General features: G+C 51.2%; 1 protein-coding gene across 5 annotated transcripts in view; it reads left to right on the top strand.

Annotated features, from left to right (window-relative positions):
- Positions 1-18,928, top strand: part of RNF8 (ring finger protein 8) — a 780,077-nt gene extending 761,149 nt beyond the window's left edge. For all 5 annotated transcript variants that reach the window (XM_069608764.1, XM_069608767.1, XM_069608766.1 and 2 more), the window contains one exon: positions 18,489-18,928. In XM_069608764.1, coding sequence (XP_069464865.1) covers positions 18,489-18,700 — 212 coding nt within the window. In that variant the 3' untranslated portion in view covers positions 18,701-18,928. The remainder of the gene's footprint in view (positions 1-18,488) is intronic.
- Positions 18,929-19,133: the final 205 nt, after the last annotated feature.

Genomic DNA, 19,133 nt, shown 5'->3' with positions numbered 1-19,133 from the left:
AAACTGGCCTACCATCTGTCTATCAGGACTTTAGGGACGTTTTTAGTAAAGCCGCTGCAGAAACTTTGCCACCTCATCGGACTTTCGATTGCAGAATAGATTTGGAACCAGGAGCGGCCTTGCCCTGTAGTAGGATTTATGCACTGACAGAATCTGAAAACAAGCACCTTAAAAACTATATTGAGACGAATCTGGCCAATGGCTTCATACGTCACTCTAAGTCACCTGTGTCATCCCCTTTGTTCTTCGTTCCTAAAAAGACCGGGGACCTAAGAACATGTATAGACTATAGGGCTATTAACCGGATAACCATAAAGAACCGCTACCCTTTACCGTTGATACCAACTCTTAGACCAGGTGAGGGATGCCCAGATTTACACCAAGCTAGACTTGAGAGGAGCGTATCATCTGGTGCGGGTGCGTGAGGGGGACGAATGGAAGACTGCCTTTCGAACCAAGTTCGGTCTATATGAATATCAAGTCATGCCATTCGGCCTCTGCAACGCGCCCGCCGCCTTTCAGCATTTTCTGGACGAGGTCTTACGTGAATATTTGGACGTGTTCACTATGGTCTATATTGACGACATCCTAATTTACTCACGCAACATCGAGGAACATCAGGCTCACGTAAAAGCAGTGCTACTACGGTTGCGTGAGCATCAACTCTATGCAAAACTGGAAAAATGTGCGTTCCACCAAACCTCAATAGAATTCCTCGGGTTCATTTTATCACCGAAAGGCATTACAATGGATCGGAAAAAAGTCCAAGCCATCACGGAGTGGCCATCTCCCACATCTGTAAAGGAAGTACAAACGGTGTTGGGGTTTGCGAATTTCTATCGTCGGTTCATTGAAGGATTCGCAGCCAAAGTACAGCCCATCACCCGTTTACTCAAGAAAGGCGTAGCCTTCCAGTGGGATGCGGCTGCAGAGACAAGCTTTGTAGCTTTAAAAACTGCATTCACAACTGCTCCTGTGCTATTTCATCCCCATCCCACGCGTCCTTATATCATAGAAACTGATGCTTCCAGCTATGCTCTTGGTGCAATTTTATCCCAAAGAGACGATTCCGGGCAATTGCACCCGGTGGCCTTCTACTCCCGTTCCCTGTTACCAGCTGAACGAAATTATGTGATTGCCGATAGAGAACTCCTGGCTATCAAGGTAGCATTTGACGAGTGGCGTCATTACTTGATGGGTGCTCGGCATACCGATACTGACGGACCATAGGAATCTTCAGTTCCTAAAATCAGCCAAGGCTTTGAGTCCCCGACAACTTCGATGGGCGATGCACTTTGCCGAGTACGATTTCGTGGTAACATATCGTCCGGGTACGGAGAACAGAAAGGCTGATACTGTCTCGTTACCCAGAACCCGACCCTAGTCTGGATAAAAAAGAGGAACCGGAGCCAATGGTACCACCCACACGTATTGTGGGTAGTATTGTAGTAGATGATATGTTCAATAACATACGAAAAGCCATGTCAGCTCAAGAATTAGTGCAATGGAACAATCCAGGGAAAAAACAAACAATTAAAAATGGTTTACCCTTCTTTGGATCATCCCTGTACTTACCAACACCTGCAACGCGTAAACAAGCCATTAAGTGGTGTCATGACTCGCCCTTTGTAGGGCACCCTGGAATGGTCAAAACCCAGGAATTGGTAATGCGTCATTTCTGGTGGCCTCAAATGAGGAAAGACATCCGAGAGTATGTACATACTTGCGAGTGCTGTTTGAGAAACAAATCAGACCACTGCAAACCGGCTGGCATGTTGCAACCCCTACCCACTCCTCCAGTACCCTGGCATACTGTTTCCTTGGACCTACCAGCAAGTCATCATTTCACCACCATAGTGGTAGTAGTAGATTCTTTGAGCAAATTAGCACATTTCATTCCTTGCAAGGGGGTCCCCACGGCAAAAGAGCTTGCAGACCTTTTTCTCCAGAATATAGTACGCCTACATGGCATTCCACAGCACATCATCTCTGATCGGGGTGCACAGTTCACCTCTCGCTTCTGGAGGGCATTCTGCGAATCATTAGGAATTACCTTGCGATTGTCCACCAGTTATCACCCCGAAACCGATGGGCAGACCGAGCGAGTAAACCAGACACTAGAACAATACCTACGATGTATGACCTACGACAATGATTCTTCTTGGGTAGAAACCCTTTGGTTAGCTGAGTTAAAGTATAATAATGCTATGCATTCCTCCACTAAAGTGACACCGTTTTATGGCACCTATGGGTATCATCCACGGTTCCAGCCTGTGCCCCATGTTACAGACTCAGTACCAGCAGTCAAGAACCATAGGCAACATTTAATAGAAGTATGGCATGTCATCAAAACAAACCTAGAAAAAGCTAAACAAGCATATAAGACTTATGCAGACCGGAAAAGACGAATTAGTCCACCATATAAAGTTGGGGATCAGGTCTGGTTGGCCACACGAAACTTACACTTGCAAGGCCCTAGGAAGTTCCAACCCCGATTTGTGGGCCCTTTTCCCATCGAAAAAATCATAAATCCAGTGGCGGTTCGCCTGACCTTACCACCCAGAATGCATGTACATCCGGTTTTCCATGTATCCCTTTTAAAGCCTGCCTCACCCTTAACACGCCTTAGTAAGCCTCCACCTATCATGGTAAATAGTGTACCAGAGTTTGAAGTGAAATGCATACTAGATTCTCGTGTTGTGCGAGGAGTTTTACATTACCTGATAGATTGGTTGGGCTATGGTCCCGAGGAGCGCTCATGGGAGCCCGCTACTAATGTCCATGCTTCTTGTTTCATTCGAACATTTCACCTGAACAATCCCTCTAAACCAGGACCTGTTGGGAGGGGGAGTACTGTCAGAATACCCCAGGTGGCTGGAGGGAGCATGCAGCACCAAAGTAATGTGAGTGGTGGCAAGCACGGGAAAAGAGTGACACAGAGGTTAAAACCCCTTTATTTTAGGACCTTGCTTTGTGTCCTTTGCAGGCAAAGGGCTAGGCGTGGACAAACCAGCCCCCTAGCCCTTCCAAAACAAGGAAAAGAGGAACCGGACTACATTTCCCAGCAGCCTCGCGTGCAGGAGAGACACCGGGAGGCTTCTGGACCCCGCCCTGCAGAACGCGCATGCGCGCCAGAAACACGTGGAGCGCTGCTTGCGCTACGGGATCTTGAAGAGGCAAGACGTGTTTCCAGCGGGCTCCTGCAGGCAGCTATCAGCGGGGCCACACCCCGCCTGCGAACTCTGCAGGCCCCGCTGAGTCCTACAGATAAGTGCATTTAATCCTTGTTGTTATCCTAGCTCGGACACTCGTTCCGAATGCATTACGCTTCACAGTCAGTGGCGTTTCGGAGCCCGGCGGCATTGCGATTATTGGAAGCCGCACAGCTCCACGCCAAGTAGCGAAGCGCGGAGTCGGGTTTTCCGACTTTAACCCTTGCAGTCCTTACGGCCGGAACTCCGGCACAGTTAATTCATGAACGGAGCACCGGCACTGCTCATTCGTTACATTGCGAGCCGGAGCTCAGACACAAGTTATTCGTGTTTGATCTAACTGTAAAGTGGCTAACGTTTATACCGGGTTCCGGCGGTATGTCATGTGTGCTCCATATCTTAAGCGTATGTACGCTCACTCCTGTTTTTTGGTTCTTGTAGCAGAGTTCCGTTGTTCGCTCAGCAAGAAAGAACACTGGTGAATTAACCCCGAGTCTCCTGCGGACACCCGAAGCTAAGTGCTTTCCCTTGTTACCTTATTGCAATGTGATTTCTATGTGTGGTGATCTTATGTTCTGCAGATCAGTGGGTAATATTCATACTGCTAGATAGTGTGTTTTTTAATGTGTGCAGTGTCAATTGCTTAGCAGAACCCCAGGAGGGGCAACACATCAAATCACTCAGCTTTCCCTTATCCCTCCTCTTCCCTTTACCTACCTTGTTACCCGGTTTTCCTAACCACCCCAACCTAACCAACCAGCGGACCCTAACCCTCTTTCCCCGGAGGGTCGCGGAAGCCTGTGTTGTAAACACCCCCCGGCCCCAAGACCCAACGGGGAGGTAGGTGTACGTGCTACCTCCGCGCAAGGCCAAGAGCGTGACACGGCTGCAGGGAACCTGAGCTCCATGTACCAGATCAATTTGGTAGTCATACGGTCTGTGCGGAGGTAGGTTGTTAGCGTGCTCTTTTAGAAAGACATCTTGGTAATCCAGGTATTCAGGTGGTAGTGAACTGGTGAGGCCCAGTATGGTTTCTTTCTTCGGCAAACCTGGGTTGGTAAGACCTTTTTAATGGGAATCCCTTGCTATAACAGGTGTCGGCGCAGTCGTGGGGAAAGGTCAGAACTAGTTCACGCCAGTCAATCCTGGGATTGTGGTTCTCCAGCCAGGGCATTCCCAATATCATCTGGAACTGAGGGGCACCTGACACAGAAGCGTGACCTTCTCGGTGTAATGCGTCACTGGGCCCGATGATAGCTGAGATCCATCAACTGTTGTGATGTTTTCCGAAACCTGCTTCTGTCGGAGAGGAAGGCCTATCCTGGTAGCCAGATCTTGGTCCATGTAAGTTCCCACAGCCCCACTGTCAATGTATGCCTTCAAGGCATGTATTTTCGATGGTTGCTTGTGGTTTAGCAGGAGCACAGGGATAACTAGATGTGAGGTCTGCATAGGTTTCTTTTCACCGCTCGACAAGTGGACCCCTACGCTTGCCGGGCATTGGAGTTTCCCAGAGTCCTGTTCTTCTTCACCCTTGTCAGTTGCTCCAACTGCTTTCCTCAGTGGTTTCACCAGGCATTCTCGGAGATAGTGACCTGCCATACCACAGTACAAACAAAGCTGCTGCTGTCTCCTTTTCTCCCTTTCTGCCTTGGTGAGTGGGCTCCGCAAGCCTCTGATTTGCATTGGCTCAGACTGATCGTGTGATTTGGTTTGATTCTCATGGGGTCGCATATAGACCGACCGCCCCTGGCCTTGGCCCGATCCATCTTCCGATCCTGCAATCTGTGATCGAGTTGCACTGTCAGGTCGATGTATTCAGCACATCTTTCCGGGAGATTTACTACTTGTGCTAATACGGCCTTATGTTCCCCTCGCAAGCCTCAGCAAAAGTGCCTAGTTCTTTTCTCCTCTGGCCAGTTAGTTTGTGCTATCAGACGATTGAAGGAAGTGATATATGTTACTAGGTCTTGATTACCCTGCTGTAGTGATAACAGTTCATTGTCCAGAGCCCGCCCTTGAGTATGCTGTGCAAATAGTTTCTCCAATTCACGCTGGAAACCTCTGAAGTCTCGAAGCAAAGGATCATCCTGGTTTACCAAGGGTATTGACCAGTCTGCTGCACTACCTCCCAGTACAAATGCCACTCTTGCTTGATCATTGGGGAATGCCCCAGGTCTGCAAAGAAATGTAGGCGACATTGATTCATAAAGATGGCGCACTTATTCGGATCACCTGTGAAACGTTCTGGTGGGGCCAGGGAACCCCCCTGGAAGAACCACCTGTACTGCCGTGGGTTTTGAAGGCGCGGCAGGAGGGGCATACCCCGGCAGTGGGACCTGGCCTGCCTGTGCCTGGAGCATTTGCCTTGCTAGTTCATCTGTCTGCTCCCAGTTCACAATTATATCCCTCCTTAGGGCATTGGTTTTCTGTCTTGAGGCATGAACTTCAGCCCGTAACTCTCCCAGTAATCGGGCCAACTGGTCCCGTAATGCCCAGGCAGAGATTCGAAGAGGCTTCGCATTCTGTAACGCTCACCTGGTCTCTGCGTAGGCGTTGGGGAACGGTTGCAGCTCTGCCGGGGGTGAGTTCGCTCGGGTCCGACTTCGCCCTCTGCGCTTATGTGGTGACTCGTAGTAATAGATGATGCTGCTCGGGACTGCTCCTCTGTGGAGAATAGGGGGCGTGAGTATGCCAGCTTGTGCGCCTGATCCCCTTCCAGACCCCTTCTCCCAAACCGTGGTACCCGTGGGATGCGCTGTCCTTGGAAAGCTCACATGTTGATTCGTTTTGGCGAGCACTCTGTCCTGCTGCTTCTGGCAGGGGCGCTTGTATGATCTGGACCAAGTTCCTTCACTGGTCCATTGCACGTGGTAGTCCAGTCCTGCTGTAACTAAGCCACTATACTTAAGTTAAGTGTTCCTGTTTGCCTTTGTCTTTCCTCGTCGGTTTTTGTTGTATTGTAAAGTTTGTTGTCTTGTATTGCTGTCCGTTCCACTTTTGAGTTTGCTCTTTTGCTTTCTTCCCTTGCAGGTGATGATGCCGGCCTGGCAGAAGCTGCAGAGCTCGAGGCGACAGCCGGAGGGAATGAGTAACAAAGCTGCAGCGGTACAATAGCTGGCAAGTTGTTAACTAGGGGGCGCACATTGTTCAAAAGCGGCGCGGCCCTAGGACGGATGTTCTAATCTTATCTTTCTTTGTTCTTCACAGGGTCTGAGTTCGTGGATGCGGAATGCGGTGCTGCGGTGTCGGGATCAAGATCACTGGATGTCAGGAGATGAGTCTGCAGATGAAGCGTTGAAGCACCGGTTTCCTGGAGGTGAGTATGCAGGAGAACGCCTGGTTTCCAAAGGTAAGTAAACTGGTCCAAGCGGCGGTGAGCTTCACGTTGCACGCAAGTGCACAGTAACGCGAAGCACCGGCCTTAAGGATGGAGCAGCTTATATAGCTGAGCTTCTGAAGCCACGCCCACCAGGTTCAGCCTGCCTGCCACACTGTGCCACACCCGATGAGTCAGCACATGAAGACCAGGCCTAGGGAGCCACACCCGATGAGTCATCACATGAGGCATAAAGGCGCCAGGACTGAGTCCAGCCAGGGCCCCTGTGTTTATAGGTCCCAAAGTGACCCATTGCCCCCATCGCTAGTTGGCGTGGTTTTTGTGTTCTGTGGCTATGACAATAGCACAGGTACCACCCTACCCCCCCATCAATGAGCATGGCCTTGGACCACCTCTGTTTCCCCCACCCCACCAATGGAAATGCCCAGGTCCCCGTACTCCCCTCCCCCCCCCTCACCCACACCGAACAGCATAGCACTGGTACCCCCCAAACCCCTCCCACCAAACAGCATAGCCTTGGTCTCCCCCTATTCCCCTCCCATCAACATGGCCTTACAACCAAACACTATGCCCCATGATGCCCACCTTCCCAACCAAACACTGTGTCCCTTGACCCCTCACCCCAAATCAAACACTATGCCCCATGACCCCCACCCTCATTCAAACACTGCCCCATGACCCCCATTCAAAAACTATGCCTCATGACCCCAACCAAACACTATGCCCCATGACCCAAACCCCCAACCAAACACTATGCCCCACAACCCACCAACCAAACACTATGCCCCATGACCCCCACCCAAACACTATGCCCCATGACCCCAACCCACTAACCAAACATTGTCCCATGACCCCAACCACACACTATGCCCCAATATACCCCATCGCCAACCAATCACTATGCCCAATAATCCTGCATCCCGCACAAAACACCACCCCGTGCCCCCAGCCTAGAAACTCACCAGGACCAATGGCCATACTGGGTGGCTTGGTGGGGCACGGGTCATGCCCAGAGAACTTGGCCTGTAAAAACTGACCACTGGCCATAGCTACCATCCTAGCCTCCCCTGCTTCAAGTCACTGAGGCCCAGAAGGCAATCATTCTTAGTACCAGCCTTCTGGGCCTCGGGAGTGGCCACTCAAAAGGTTAAACACTTCCAAGACCATGATGCTCTAGCACTGAAGTAGAGTGCTACCCACGACAGGGTCAGGACCAGGTGGGATAAGACCCAAACTGATGACCTCAAGCACAACCTGCTGATGAGTTACGAAGCCAAAATTGTTCTACCTGACCCAATAAAGGGAATCACAGCATGAGCGTCTTTAAGTTTAGTTCACTTCGAGAACCTCCACAAAATAGATATAATAAGTGCACTTATCGCATCGCACTTATATAAAACCTGTCGCATTGGTGGTATTTATTTCAAGGGTCTGGCCATACTGGTGATAAATGGGACTCTAAGCCAGCAGGTCTTCCAGGATCAACAGGCAGCCCATTAGTAATTTGTGAATGATGTCAAGTGCACTCTTTTATCACACTGTTCCTCTGAACAATGTGCCAAAGTTTCATTAGCTTGGCTCGAATAGGTTAGCAAGAATGCAGGTTAGCAGCATAAAAGCCATGCCTTTTCCTTGCTGTCACCTTCACCCAGCCCCAAACTCTAATTAATGTGATCAAGAGAAACAAACGTGACCTCTTCGCCACGTTGCACTCATTTCACGTTCCATAGCAGCAAATTTATTCTGTGATCCGCATGGAAAAACGTTTGCAGCACCTTGTTAATTCCTATGTCTCACCAGTAAAAAGCCTGTTGTATGCTGCAAAATGGAACCAGGGACCGCTGTCTCAGATACCAGAGGGTGCCCATGCAGAAGCCCAACATGTGCGGGCATTGGGGCGCTGCATTCATAAAAGTTGTACTCACTATCAAAGTTGTATCCTCTGCTAAGTGAACGAAAACTGAGCTGATTTGCGAAAGGAGCACAATGCTTACCAACACTTTCGATGTATAATTTAAAAAAGAGCAAATTGCAACAGGTTTGCACAAGGACTTTGAAGAGGAACCTCTGTTCTTTGGGGATACCCTAGGCCCCACCAGCAACTGCCCCAATATTTCCAGTCAGCAGACTAATAACACAGCAATATATTCCTTCATATGCTGTCTTACAAACTGCGTTGGCTGAGCCGTCATATTGTCACTTCCATTGGGGGAAAACAGAAGTGTCACCTCATTGCCTTTCAACTGGTTCCTCAAAGTCAGCCACTTTCTTACAAAGAAGGATTCATTGCTACTCAGGGGGCCTTCAGTGTTTCAGCTCCCTGAGTAGCAATGAATCCTTCTTTGTAAGCAAGTGGCTGGCTGCTGGCTCGCCATTTCATGCTAATAGGCGGCAATGAACCTTCTCTATATCTCCATTATAATGTATGCCCTCCCAGGAGTGCCTCAGACTGCTTTCCGTTCTAAGCTGTTCTAAGAAACAGGGGGGAGTCTACATTACAATGGAGATAAAGATAAGGTTAATGGTCGCTCTAAAAGGGGTGCAGACTTTTGTCATGTATGCCTGACCCCAGCAATGGTCCCCTGTCAAACTGTTTACTTATGTAATGATATGCGGCCAACTGCTTGAAGTGGGCCGTATCTCATTACAAAAGTAAACACTCTTGGTGGGCCGCATTCCGCGGGATGGAGGGCTGCATTTGGCCCACAGGCTGTATGTTGGGCACCCCAGCCATAGGGAGAATAAGAAAAACCTTTCCCAAAATCAAGCTTCCAACTCTGGTCTACTTTGTGGCAATTACAAGACCGCCTTCTTCAGTTCCAATTGTACATCATCTAGAACTGATTTGCCATTTGGAACTATTGAAATGGATTATCCATCAACAATCAACTTCTTTTCCCAGAATCACCCGAATTCTAGGACGAGCAGATGGAAAGAGCAGTGGAGAGCAGAAGAAGCCTGAAGCTCAATGAACATTCTAGTTTTCCAAAAGCACCTGTAGCCGGGAAATGTAAAGGACGGAGGCAAAGTGATAGAGGCTGCTGCTGTTGTCGAGAGAACGGTACACTTCTCTGCGAGGCTTGAGATTCAGAGAAGCACAGATCAGCATGGTGGAGCCGCACGGCTCGCGATTCAGGAAGAATGGAAATGCTGCAAGGTCGGGACATGTTGCAGAAATGCCAGGAGCCGGGTTAAGACTCCTGGGTGTTTTCCGACCAAGGGAAGCAGTACCTTACCTACCGGTGCCCAAGGCGAAGCAGGTGTGCTGAAACAAAACCGCGATAGACACCAGAATTATGAAAAATCAGTCACGAGAGGAAAGCAGGCGGTGTACGTCAGCCGGTTGACCGTGAGCGAGCGCGAAAACACCAGCAAGAGCCGGTGAGTCAAACCAAGGATAGTGGAAACCCCCGGGGCGTATGGGCAAGCATGCTAAACAAGAATAATAGTAAACCGAACAGAAGAAAGAGGGAAAGCAAAGAGACTAATTGTGAAGCATGACGGTTGACTGCAAACAAGACCCTTATCAGTATGTGAATGTATAGAATGCAGATACATGGGGAACCCAAATCATATAAGGAAAGTGCAACTGTGGAAGTGGAGAGAAACATTGTGTGAATATAAGAAACCCTGGCAGAAAAGTGTACCAGGTCATTACAAGTACATGTACATGACTGTGGATATCAGAAATCTTGAGAAGAAATATCAGTACTCTGTTGATAGCGTCACATCTAGATAGGATTGTGAATGATAGCATGTGCCACACTTAGATGGAATTCTTAACTTTAGCCTACGTCGCATCTAGATAGAAATATGAATGTTAGCATGCGCCACACTTAGATGGAATGCTTAACTTTAGCCTTTGTCACACCTAGATAGGATTGTGAATGTTAGCATGTGCCACACTCAGAGGGAATAGTGAATGATAGCAAGCTTCACAGCTAGACATAACTGCAAGGACAGCAATGCCAATTAACCGATCCACTAACAATTTCACCCCTCTGCATACACCTCTCAAACTCTAACCAAACACAACCACAGGCCTACAACACAACAATCCGCACAAACTTCACTACACTGCAACAACAAAACAAACCACACATTGACTCGCACAACAGCACAGGACTACCGACCGTAAAACACCCCAAGCCCAGCCAACGGACCCATCGGGCTGAGGCTGACAACAGCACATCACTGCTCTCTTGCACTTTTCCAGTTTATTCCCACTAACTCGCCCCCCCTTCCTTTTTTCAGAGCACCAGGGGACCACTCCGGTGGTGATAGTGCGCAGTACAAATATCCTTTAACATTAACATAGGAAGACAAGGAATAAAATCCTGGTCAGAAGAGATACCAGGAATACTGAAAGACAGACTTATAAAAACAAACAGCTGTGTGCACTATAGTGAACTTGTGAACCATTGATATTCCTCAGAAACCTTTGACTAGAAGAAGAAATACAGGGGAAAGGGATCATCCTTTGGAACAAGGGTCATTTATCCTTCAAGAATGTACTGTTATATAAGAATCCAGGAGAAAGGAAGTATCCTCCACAATAAGGACCTTTTGCTCTTTTGAGAAGGTTTTCCTTTTCTTAAAGAAACATCCAGAGGAAGGGAGTCACCCTCTGGTATAAGGACTCTTTATTCTCTTAGAGCAGGTTCAAATTCAATGGCAGCCTTGATAACATCACTGTTGCCCATCGGATGCAATACACTACCATTTTCTTTCCAAACTGTAATATTCTCCCACAGTAACGTCACAGCAGATGATTATGGAATTTGTGATCCACTGCTGTGATTTTACGTTGGGGGAATATGACATTTTCACTCCCTCATGACTCCAAAGACACAAGGGAACCAGGGTAAACCTAGAACCCCAAGCTGCATCAATACACTGCCATCGCTCAAGCCTCACCTCTTAACTCTCTGTAATGTTGGTCCATTGGTAAAATGGGGGAAAAGTGGGGTAACATACATAACATGAAATGACACCTCTATAGTTTTGAAGTACAGTGTTTCTTCAAGCTTTGGTTCAGAGTGACATCATAGGCAACAAGATTAAAACTTGTCATCTATCCGGTGTCACTTGCTCAGTGGGCACCATCTAGTTAAGGCCAATCTTTGCCCAGGGTCCAGTCTGCAAGCCCCGGAACCCTTTAAATGCTCAATCTCAGTAGCCTCTTCCTATAGAGCTTGGAAGCTGGGTTTGTGATGGCTGACAATGGCTTGGCTGGGACTTTGCTGTTTGTTTTGAAGAAATGTTGGCCATACATAGATGGAATAAATGTAAACCATCAAAGGGAAGCCCTACTAAGCTTCCAGAATGAATCTGGTGCTGAGGCTTTGGGCATTTCTACAGACATCCTGCCCCAGGCACATGCCCCTCCCTGCCAATGACCTGTGGCCGCATCTAGCATGTCACGGCCCATCTACTTTAAAAAAAAAAAAAGATTATTATTTTGTACAAGCAACACACCAAACATTACAACCTTTAGGACGTTCATAATCAGTATCTAACCATCATATTATACAGTGTTTTCCTCCGTCCTCCGCCCTCCCTCCCCACAAACTCGGGCCGTCTCATCCGTGCCATCTACATGAACGTTTTCAGGAATCTCAGTATTTATCGACTCGTCTGAGTCTTCTGTTCCATGATTGACCTGGTGGGGGGTTGCCATTGAGGTCACCAGTTGCCTCCAGGCTATCAGGGGGCCCACTTCCTCCTCTCCCCCCCTGGTGACAGCTTCAAACCATACCGCAGTTTCTGCATCTGCCCATTTCAGGCGGTCCGCCCACCATATCTCCACTTTAGGGCTATGGGCCGCTTTCCAACACATAGCAATTCTACGCTTGGCCAGGATATAGGCCATGTCCTTGATCTTACTGATATGCTTTGAAGTACGTGGCCTGGGGAAACTCCCAGGCATGCATGCCCAAGCAGACCCCACGTCAAGCACCACTCCCCCACTGGCCATTCTCGTCTTTATTTCTTCCCAGAATTTCTGCACCTCTCAGCAGCCCCGCTTCCTCCTCCCTGCATCTGGGGCATTTCTGTATATTCGAGCCTCCAAACCTGGCTATTCTTCCGGGAGTCAAATAGGCTCTGTGGGTGACATACAGCTGGATCTGCTGTAGTCTCGCATTCCGGGACACCTTTTTATGGTACCTTTTAGCTCTATCCCACTGTCCCTCTGACATGGGTTCTCCTACCTCCTCTTCCCAATCATGCCTCAGCTGGAGCAGCTCCTTCTCTGCCTTCGCTCTCAGGAGCTCATATATCTTGGATATCTCATGCCCACCCTCTGAGACATCATACATCATTTCCAGGGTGGCATCAGGTTCTTCCGCTAACGCCGTCTCAGGCCACCTCTCCCTCACCCGTTTCAGGAGCCTGATGTAAGTAATGTATTGGCCTTCATGCACCCCTGTCTCCTCCTGAAGCCTCTGAAATTCCAGTGCCTCCCCTTCCTGCCATATATCTCCAAGGGTGGCTAGGCCCACCGGTTCCCAACATCTGCGGACCGCTTTGGACAGTTGGGAGTCATCCCCGCATTACACCACCAGCGGGAACTGCTGGGACAGCAGATCTGGGTCACCCACCGCTCTCCATGCCCTGCGCCAAACTTCCCAGCTTAGCTCCAATAGTCTCCCCATCCCCGCCAATTTAGATTTATGCAGACACACTGTCTCTTTCAGAAAGTATGGAGCCGAATCACCTTGCAAGAGCCTGGCTTCTGCCGAGTCCTCTGCAGGCAACCACCTAGCCACATACAACAGCTGTCCCGCCAAGGAAGTCGCGGTGGCCCTGGCGCAGCCTGTGGAGGCTACCCCAGTGGAGGTGACCTCGGGGCCCAGAGTTTCCCTGCCACCGTGGAGGGAATCCTCTTTCCAGACCATCGAGAAGACCCCCGTGAAGACCACGGTGGAAAAAGAAGGGGGGGCAGGTGGCCATTACGGACACAGCCTCCCAGGAGGAGCTGATTGAAGTCTTGGGGGGCCTCGGTAAGAGCGCTGAGGAGGCCCAATCCCACAGGGGGAGCCCCGACGAGGAGGACAACGAGAGTAACGATGGCGCCGACGAGGTTCCACTGCGACAGCCATCGTGCCCGTCGCATCCAGAGCCGCAGGACAACTCGGCAGCCATTTTGATGGCAATCCGATCCTTATGTACTGAGATAAGAACGAGATTGCCCCTACCTCCGACGGACGAACCACAGCCAGGCCCATCGGGAAGTCCTCCAAGCAAGAGAAGGAGAATCCATCCATCCCCTCCTTTTCAGCCCCCATGTACGGTTCAGCCTTTGCCCCCGTCCCCCGTCCCTGGAGACGACACAGGAACGGACACGGCCACAACGGGGACGGATGATGACGGTGGCGACGACGGGATGGCTCTCCCATCGTCTACTCTTCCTCGGGCCTCCCCGCCCGACGAGATAGGATCCTTCCACGCCATGATTGCCAGGGCATCTGAGCTTTTCCAGCTCTGCCCCGAAGAGCAGAAGGAGGGTTTCCTTTACCAACAGCGCAAGGCCAAGAGGAAGACAGTCCTCGCGGTGCCTCTGTTGGATGACATCTGGGACGAGGGGCTCTCCCTCCTGAAGAAACCGTCCACGACGCCTGCGAAGAGGGACCAGTACTGTGTCCCCTACGCTGCCCCTTTGTGCCTTAGGGTGCAGCCGACCCCTGATTCGGGCGTCTGGGCGGCGGCCAAGAAGAAAGCGGGGCGGGGCCTCAGCCTCTACGTCAACTTCCCCGCCGGACAGCGAGGGAAAGAAACTGGATGCAATGGGACGAGTCATCTCGTCAGCAGCGACGGCGATTAAGGCAGCCAACGCCCTAGCGATCGTGGCCTGCTACGACAGGGAATTGTGGTTCAAGATCGCCCCCCTGTTGGACTTCCTTCCGGACGACAAGAGGGCGGAGGCCCTGGGGATCTTGCAGGAAGGTGAGGTGGCATCGGACCACACCATAACGGTGGCCACGGACATTGCACCGGTTTCCGCCAGTTGGGCAACAGCGTTTGCCTTAGACGGCGAGGGTGGCTCAAGGCGACAGATTTCCGCCAAGATGTGCAAGCCAAGGTTCTGACATGCCCTTCGACAGGAACAACCTGTTTGGGAAGACAGTGGATGAGTCCCTCCAAGCTATCAAGACCGACACGGAGACGGCTCGGGCCCTAGGAGTTCTTCAACAGCGACGGCTGTCCTTTCGGAACTCCGGAGGCAAGCAAGGTGCCTCCAAGGGATTCGGCGGTGGCTCCTCTATGTACCGCCAAGTTGCCCGCTCCTCGTCGCAAGAAGCCTACAGGGGACGAGGCAAGTCTGGGGGATTTCGCAGTCATCGCCATGGAGGCCAAGGTGGCAAGGCGGCCTCCAAGCAGGACTGGACCGGCTGTTGCGTCGGGCCCCCACCGAAGCAACCTGGTGGGAGGCCTGCTGGCGAAGTTCATCAGCGTGTGGGAGTCCATATCCACCGACCGTTGGGTGCTGGATGCCCTGGCCCAGGGGCACGCCCTCGAGTTTCTGAAGAAGTGCCCCCGCATTCCACCCGTGGCCAGGAAGGAAAACCACGTCCCTCAACTTCTGTTGGAGGTAAGGGCGATGCTCAAGAAAGGTGCCATCGAGCTCGTCCCAAAGAGGCTCCGGGTCTCCGGAGTTTACTCAAGATACTTCCTCGTAAAAAATAAGACGGAAGGATGGCGCCCCATCCTGGACCTGCATCGACTGAACAAGTATATCAAGGCACAGAAGTTCCGAATGGTCACCCTCCAGCACCTGCTGGGACAGCTGGAGGAGGGCGGTTCCTGTCGTCGTTGGATTTGGAGGATGCGTACTTCCACATCCCCATTCTAAAAGGACACCGAAAATTCCTCAGGTTCGTGGTCCAAGGACGGCACTACCAGTTCAAGGCCCTCCCGTTCGGATTGAAGTCGGCGCCCAGGGTATTCACCAAGTGCCTGGCACCGGTGGCGGCGCGGCTGCGTCTGCAGGGGATCCACGTCTACCCCTACCTGGACGATTGGCTCATCCGAGCAAGGACAAGGGAGCTCACTGTAGAACACACAGCAAAGACCGTCCAGCTGCTCACGGACCTGGGGTTCTCCATCAACTTCCCCAAATCCCACCTGGTCCCCTCGCAAGCCGCATGGTTTCTGGGAGCCAAGCTCGATACAGTGGCGCGACTGGCCCCGCCATTGGAGGAAAGGACAAAGGCCAGCCTGGGCAAGGTGCAGCGCCTGCTGGCCACGGACGTGGCCAGGGTGAGGTCCATCAAGTCCCTCCTCGGGATGATGTCATCTTGCATATACCTCGTGCGCCTGTGCAGGCTTCAGATGCGCCCGCTACAGGAGTTCCTCGACGCCCGCTGGATCCAAGCAACGGGCAGCTTCGAGGACAGGATCCTTCTCAACAAGCCTTTCTGACAAGCGACCCGGTGTTGGGGCACAGACTTTCAGACCCCAGCGCACCAGGTGACGGTGACTACGGATGCCTCCCTGGAGGGGTGGGGAGCGCACACCGGAGATCTTCACGTGAGAGGCCTTTGGCTTCCTGAGGAGAAGCCGCTCCACATCAACATTCTGGAGCTCCGTGCAGTGTCTTGGGCCCTCAGGGCCTTTCTCCCGTCCCTCAAGGGCAAGGTGGTGAGGATCTTCACCGACAACACCACCACGATGTTCTGCATTCGGAAGCCGGGCGGAACCAGATCCCCAGCCCTATCCAAGGAAGCCCAGGATCTGTGGCATTGGGCTGTTGCCCAAGGGATGTTTCTGGTACCCTTTCATCTGGCAGGGATAAAAAACACCATTGCTGACTCACTCAGCAGGGAGCTATGCCAGGATCAAGTGGATCGACTCTTCCAGCGATGGGGCAAACCCTAGATCGACCTGTTTGTGACGGTGACAAACTCCAAGTGCCAGAGGTTCGCCAGCAGGTTTCCCCAGCCGAGGAGCATGGGCGATGCTTTCTCATTCCCCTGGGACGGCATGTTCCTGTATGCATTCCCTCCGTTGCCATTGCTGCTCAGACTCATCAACCAGCTCAAGAGGTCCCGGTGCAAGATGATCCACGTCGCACCAGTGTGGCTGAGACAGATCTGGTTCCCGGACCTTCTGGACTTGTCAGCGTCCCCACCAGTCAAACTGCTGACGAACACAGATCTTTCCTCCAGAGAAGGAGGCGCCATCCTTCATCACGACCCGGAGTCGCTGAACTTGCAGGCCTGGCTCCTGCAGCACTAGAGTGTGGAGGGTACGATATCCCGGCAGACTGCAGAGAGGTCCTTGCAAAGGCCAGGGCGTCCTCAACTCTCAAGTGCTACGGACATAAATGGAAGAGGTTCTCTGTCTGGTGCCGTGCACAGAAGATTAACTCTCTGCGGATTATGGCCCCTCAAGTGCTGCCGTACCTACTGTCGCTGGCCAAGGCTGGACTAGCTCACTTCTCCATCAAGATACATCTGGCTGCGATCTCCCGATACACCAGAACTACAGGACGGGCATCCTTGTGGTCTCATCGCCTGGTGAAGGAATTTATGAAGGGTCTATGCCGATCGTTCCCACCGGTGAAGGCCCCTGCCCGGCATGGGATCTCAACGTGGTGCTGACCAGGCTCATGGGGGCGCCATTCGAGCCTCTGCATTCGGCACTGTTGAAGTTCCTGTCGTGGAAAACAGCATTTCTTGTGGCCATCACCTCCGCACGATGAGTGGGAGAAATCCAGGCCCTATCCTGCAAGCCTCCATACTTGACTTTTCACGACACGAGGGTGGTGCTGAGGACGTACCCCTCCTTTATGCCCAAGGTGCCGTCGGACTAACACCTCAATGAGCCCTTGGTGTTACCAGTTTTCTTCCCGTCGCCTACGTCGCCGGACGAGAGGACTTTGCACTCGCTGGATGTAGCTAGAGCACTGAAGTTCTACGTGGACCGCACGAAGAGTTTTCGGAAGACGTCACAGCTGTTTCTCTACTTTGAACCTGTGAACCAAGGGAAGGCTCTCTCGAAGGCTTCCATTTCCAGATGGCTCTCCAGCTGCATCATGCACTGTCACCGGTTGGCAAACTGACCGTTGCCCGACCGTCCGAGAGCCCATTCGACCGGAGCGATCGCTGCTACTACGGTGTTCTTGTCTGGTGTGCCCCTGGTGGACATCTGCAGGGCTGCTACGTGGTGGTCGACGCACACCTTCACGAGATTCTACTGCGTTGATCGGAACTCCAGGGAGGAGTCCAAGGTCGGCCAAGCAGTGCTGCGCAACCTGATCGCCTGAAGGTGGGCCTGGTGAGGAGTTAAGAGTTGCTTAATGTTGAGTTTGTGTAATGCTTAATATTGAGCCTTTTGCCACCTCCCGTGGTTGTGCATGTGTGTACTGCTATGTATTCTTAAATTCATGAGCATGTGAATCCATGCCAGACCCCATGCTGGAGAAGGAACAAGTTACTTACCTGTAACTGTTGTTCTCCAGCATGGGTCTGGCATGGATTCACATGCGAACCCTCCCTCCTTCCCCTCTGCGGCTCTTCACCTTGTCATACTGCCACTTTAGGTGCTACCAAATCTGAGGATGGCTGCCAGGGGAGGGGCTTAGGGAGAGGGCAGTCATTGGCTGGGGGCAGTATGACCCAGAGATCAGTGATTGGTTACTACTAAGAAAGACAGATCAGAAACGAAACTGATACTGATTTTTTCTTTACCGATGATTCCCGGCCTGACGACGGGGAATATTCATGAGCATGTGAATCCATGCCAGACCCATGCTGGAGAACAACAGTTACAGGTAAGTAACTTGTTCTTTACTGTACATTGATAAGAAGCACAATAAATCGACTTAAAGTTAATACGTGTCTGAAAAGAATGCAATATTTTTAAAGAAAAAAAGCTTGTGTTGACATGGTTTCCATGCTAGCGTGTTGATTTTGTGTTCTCTGTTGCTGCAGAGAATCTTGAGGCCATTGTAAGCCCAGCCATATCGGACAGTTGGAGAAGCATCGATGCGCCCTCCCTCATCTCCTTCAGAAGCGATTACCTTGACCAAGATGAAGAATATGATGATGAGCCTTACGGGTCCAGGGACTGTGACGGCTACTATGGTAGCGACAATGACTACGGAGCAGACGAAAATGATGGTTATAATATAGGCTGGTGGTGATTGGCCATGCCCAGAGGCTCTGCCTGGATCAGTTGCTTCGAACGAGGAGTCTCCGAATCTTCAGGCCTGCTTGACTTGTCTCTTCGCAATTCTAAGTAGCAGCTCTTGATATCCCTTACATTCAGTATCTTTAAAACCGGGCAGCTCTTCGGTGCCAAGTCAAAATATCTAATACTAGATTTGCTTGCGGTCTAAACAAGATCATTAAACATGTAGTTCTTCAAAGCATTTCTCATATGTGGGTCTTGATAGAGGATTTTACTGATGTATCTCTGCAGGGTAGACATAGTTGTGGCTACTGGTTTGCTTCTCGTTTGTGTGGCATGCTGTTCGCCCTTCTGTTGCCCCAGGGGGGGTCAGTCTCCAGACAGCAGGAGGCGCATTCAAACGAGAAGCCCCACACTCTTGCAGCATTGTTTTCCCCCCCACCTGT

The sequence above is a fragment of the Ambystoma mexicanum genome, chromosome 4q (assembly GCF_040938575.1).
Source record: "Ambystoma mexicanum isolate Mex_15411 chromosome 4q, UKY_AmexF1_1, whole genome shotgun sequence".
NCBI lineage: Eukaryota > Metazoa > Chordata > Amphibia > Caudata > Ambystomatidae > Ambystoma > Ambystoma mexicanum.
The sequence above is the reverse complement of the archived record's forward strand: the minus strand, read 5'-3'. Positions and strand labels throughout refer to the sequence as shown.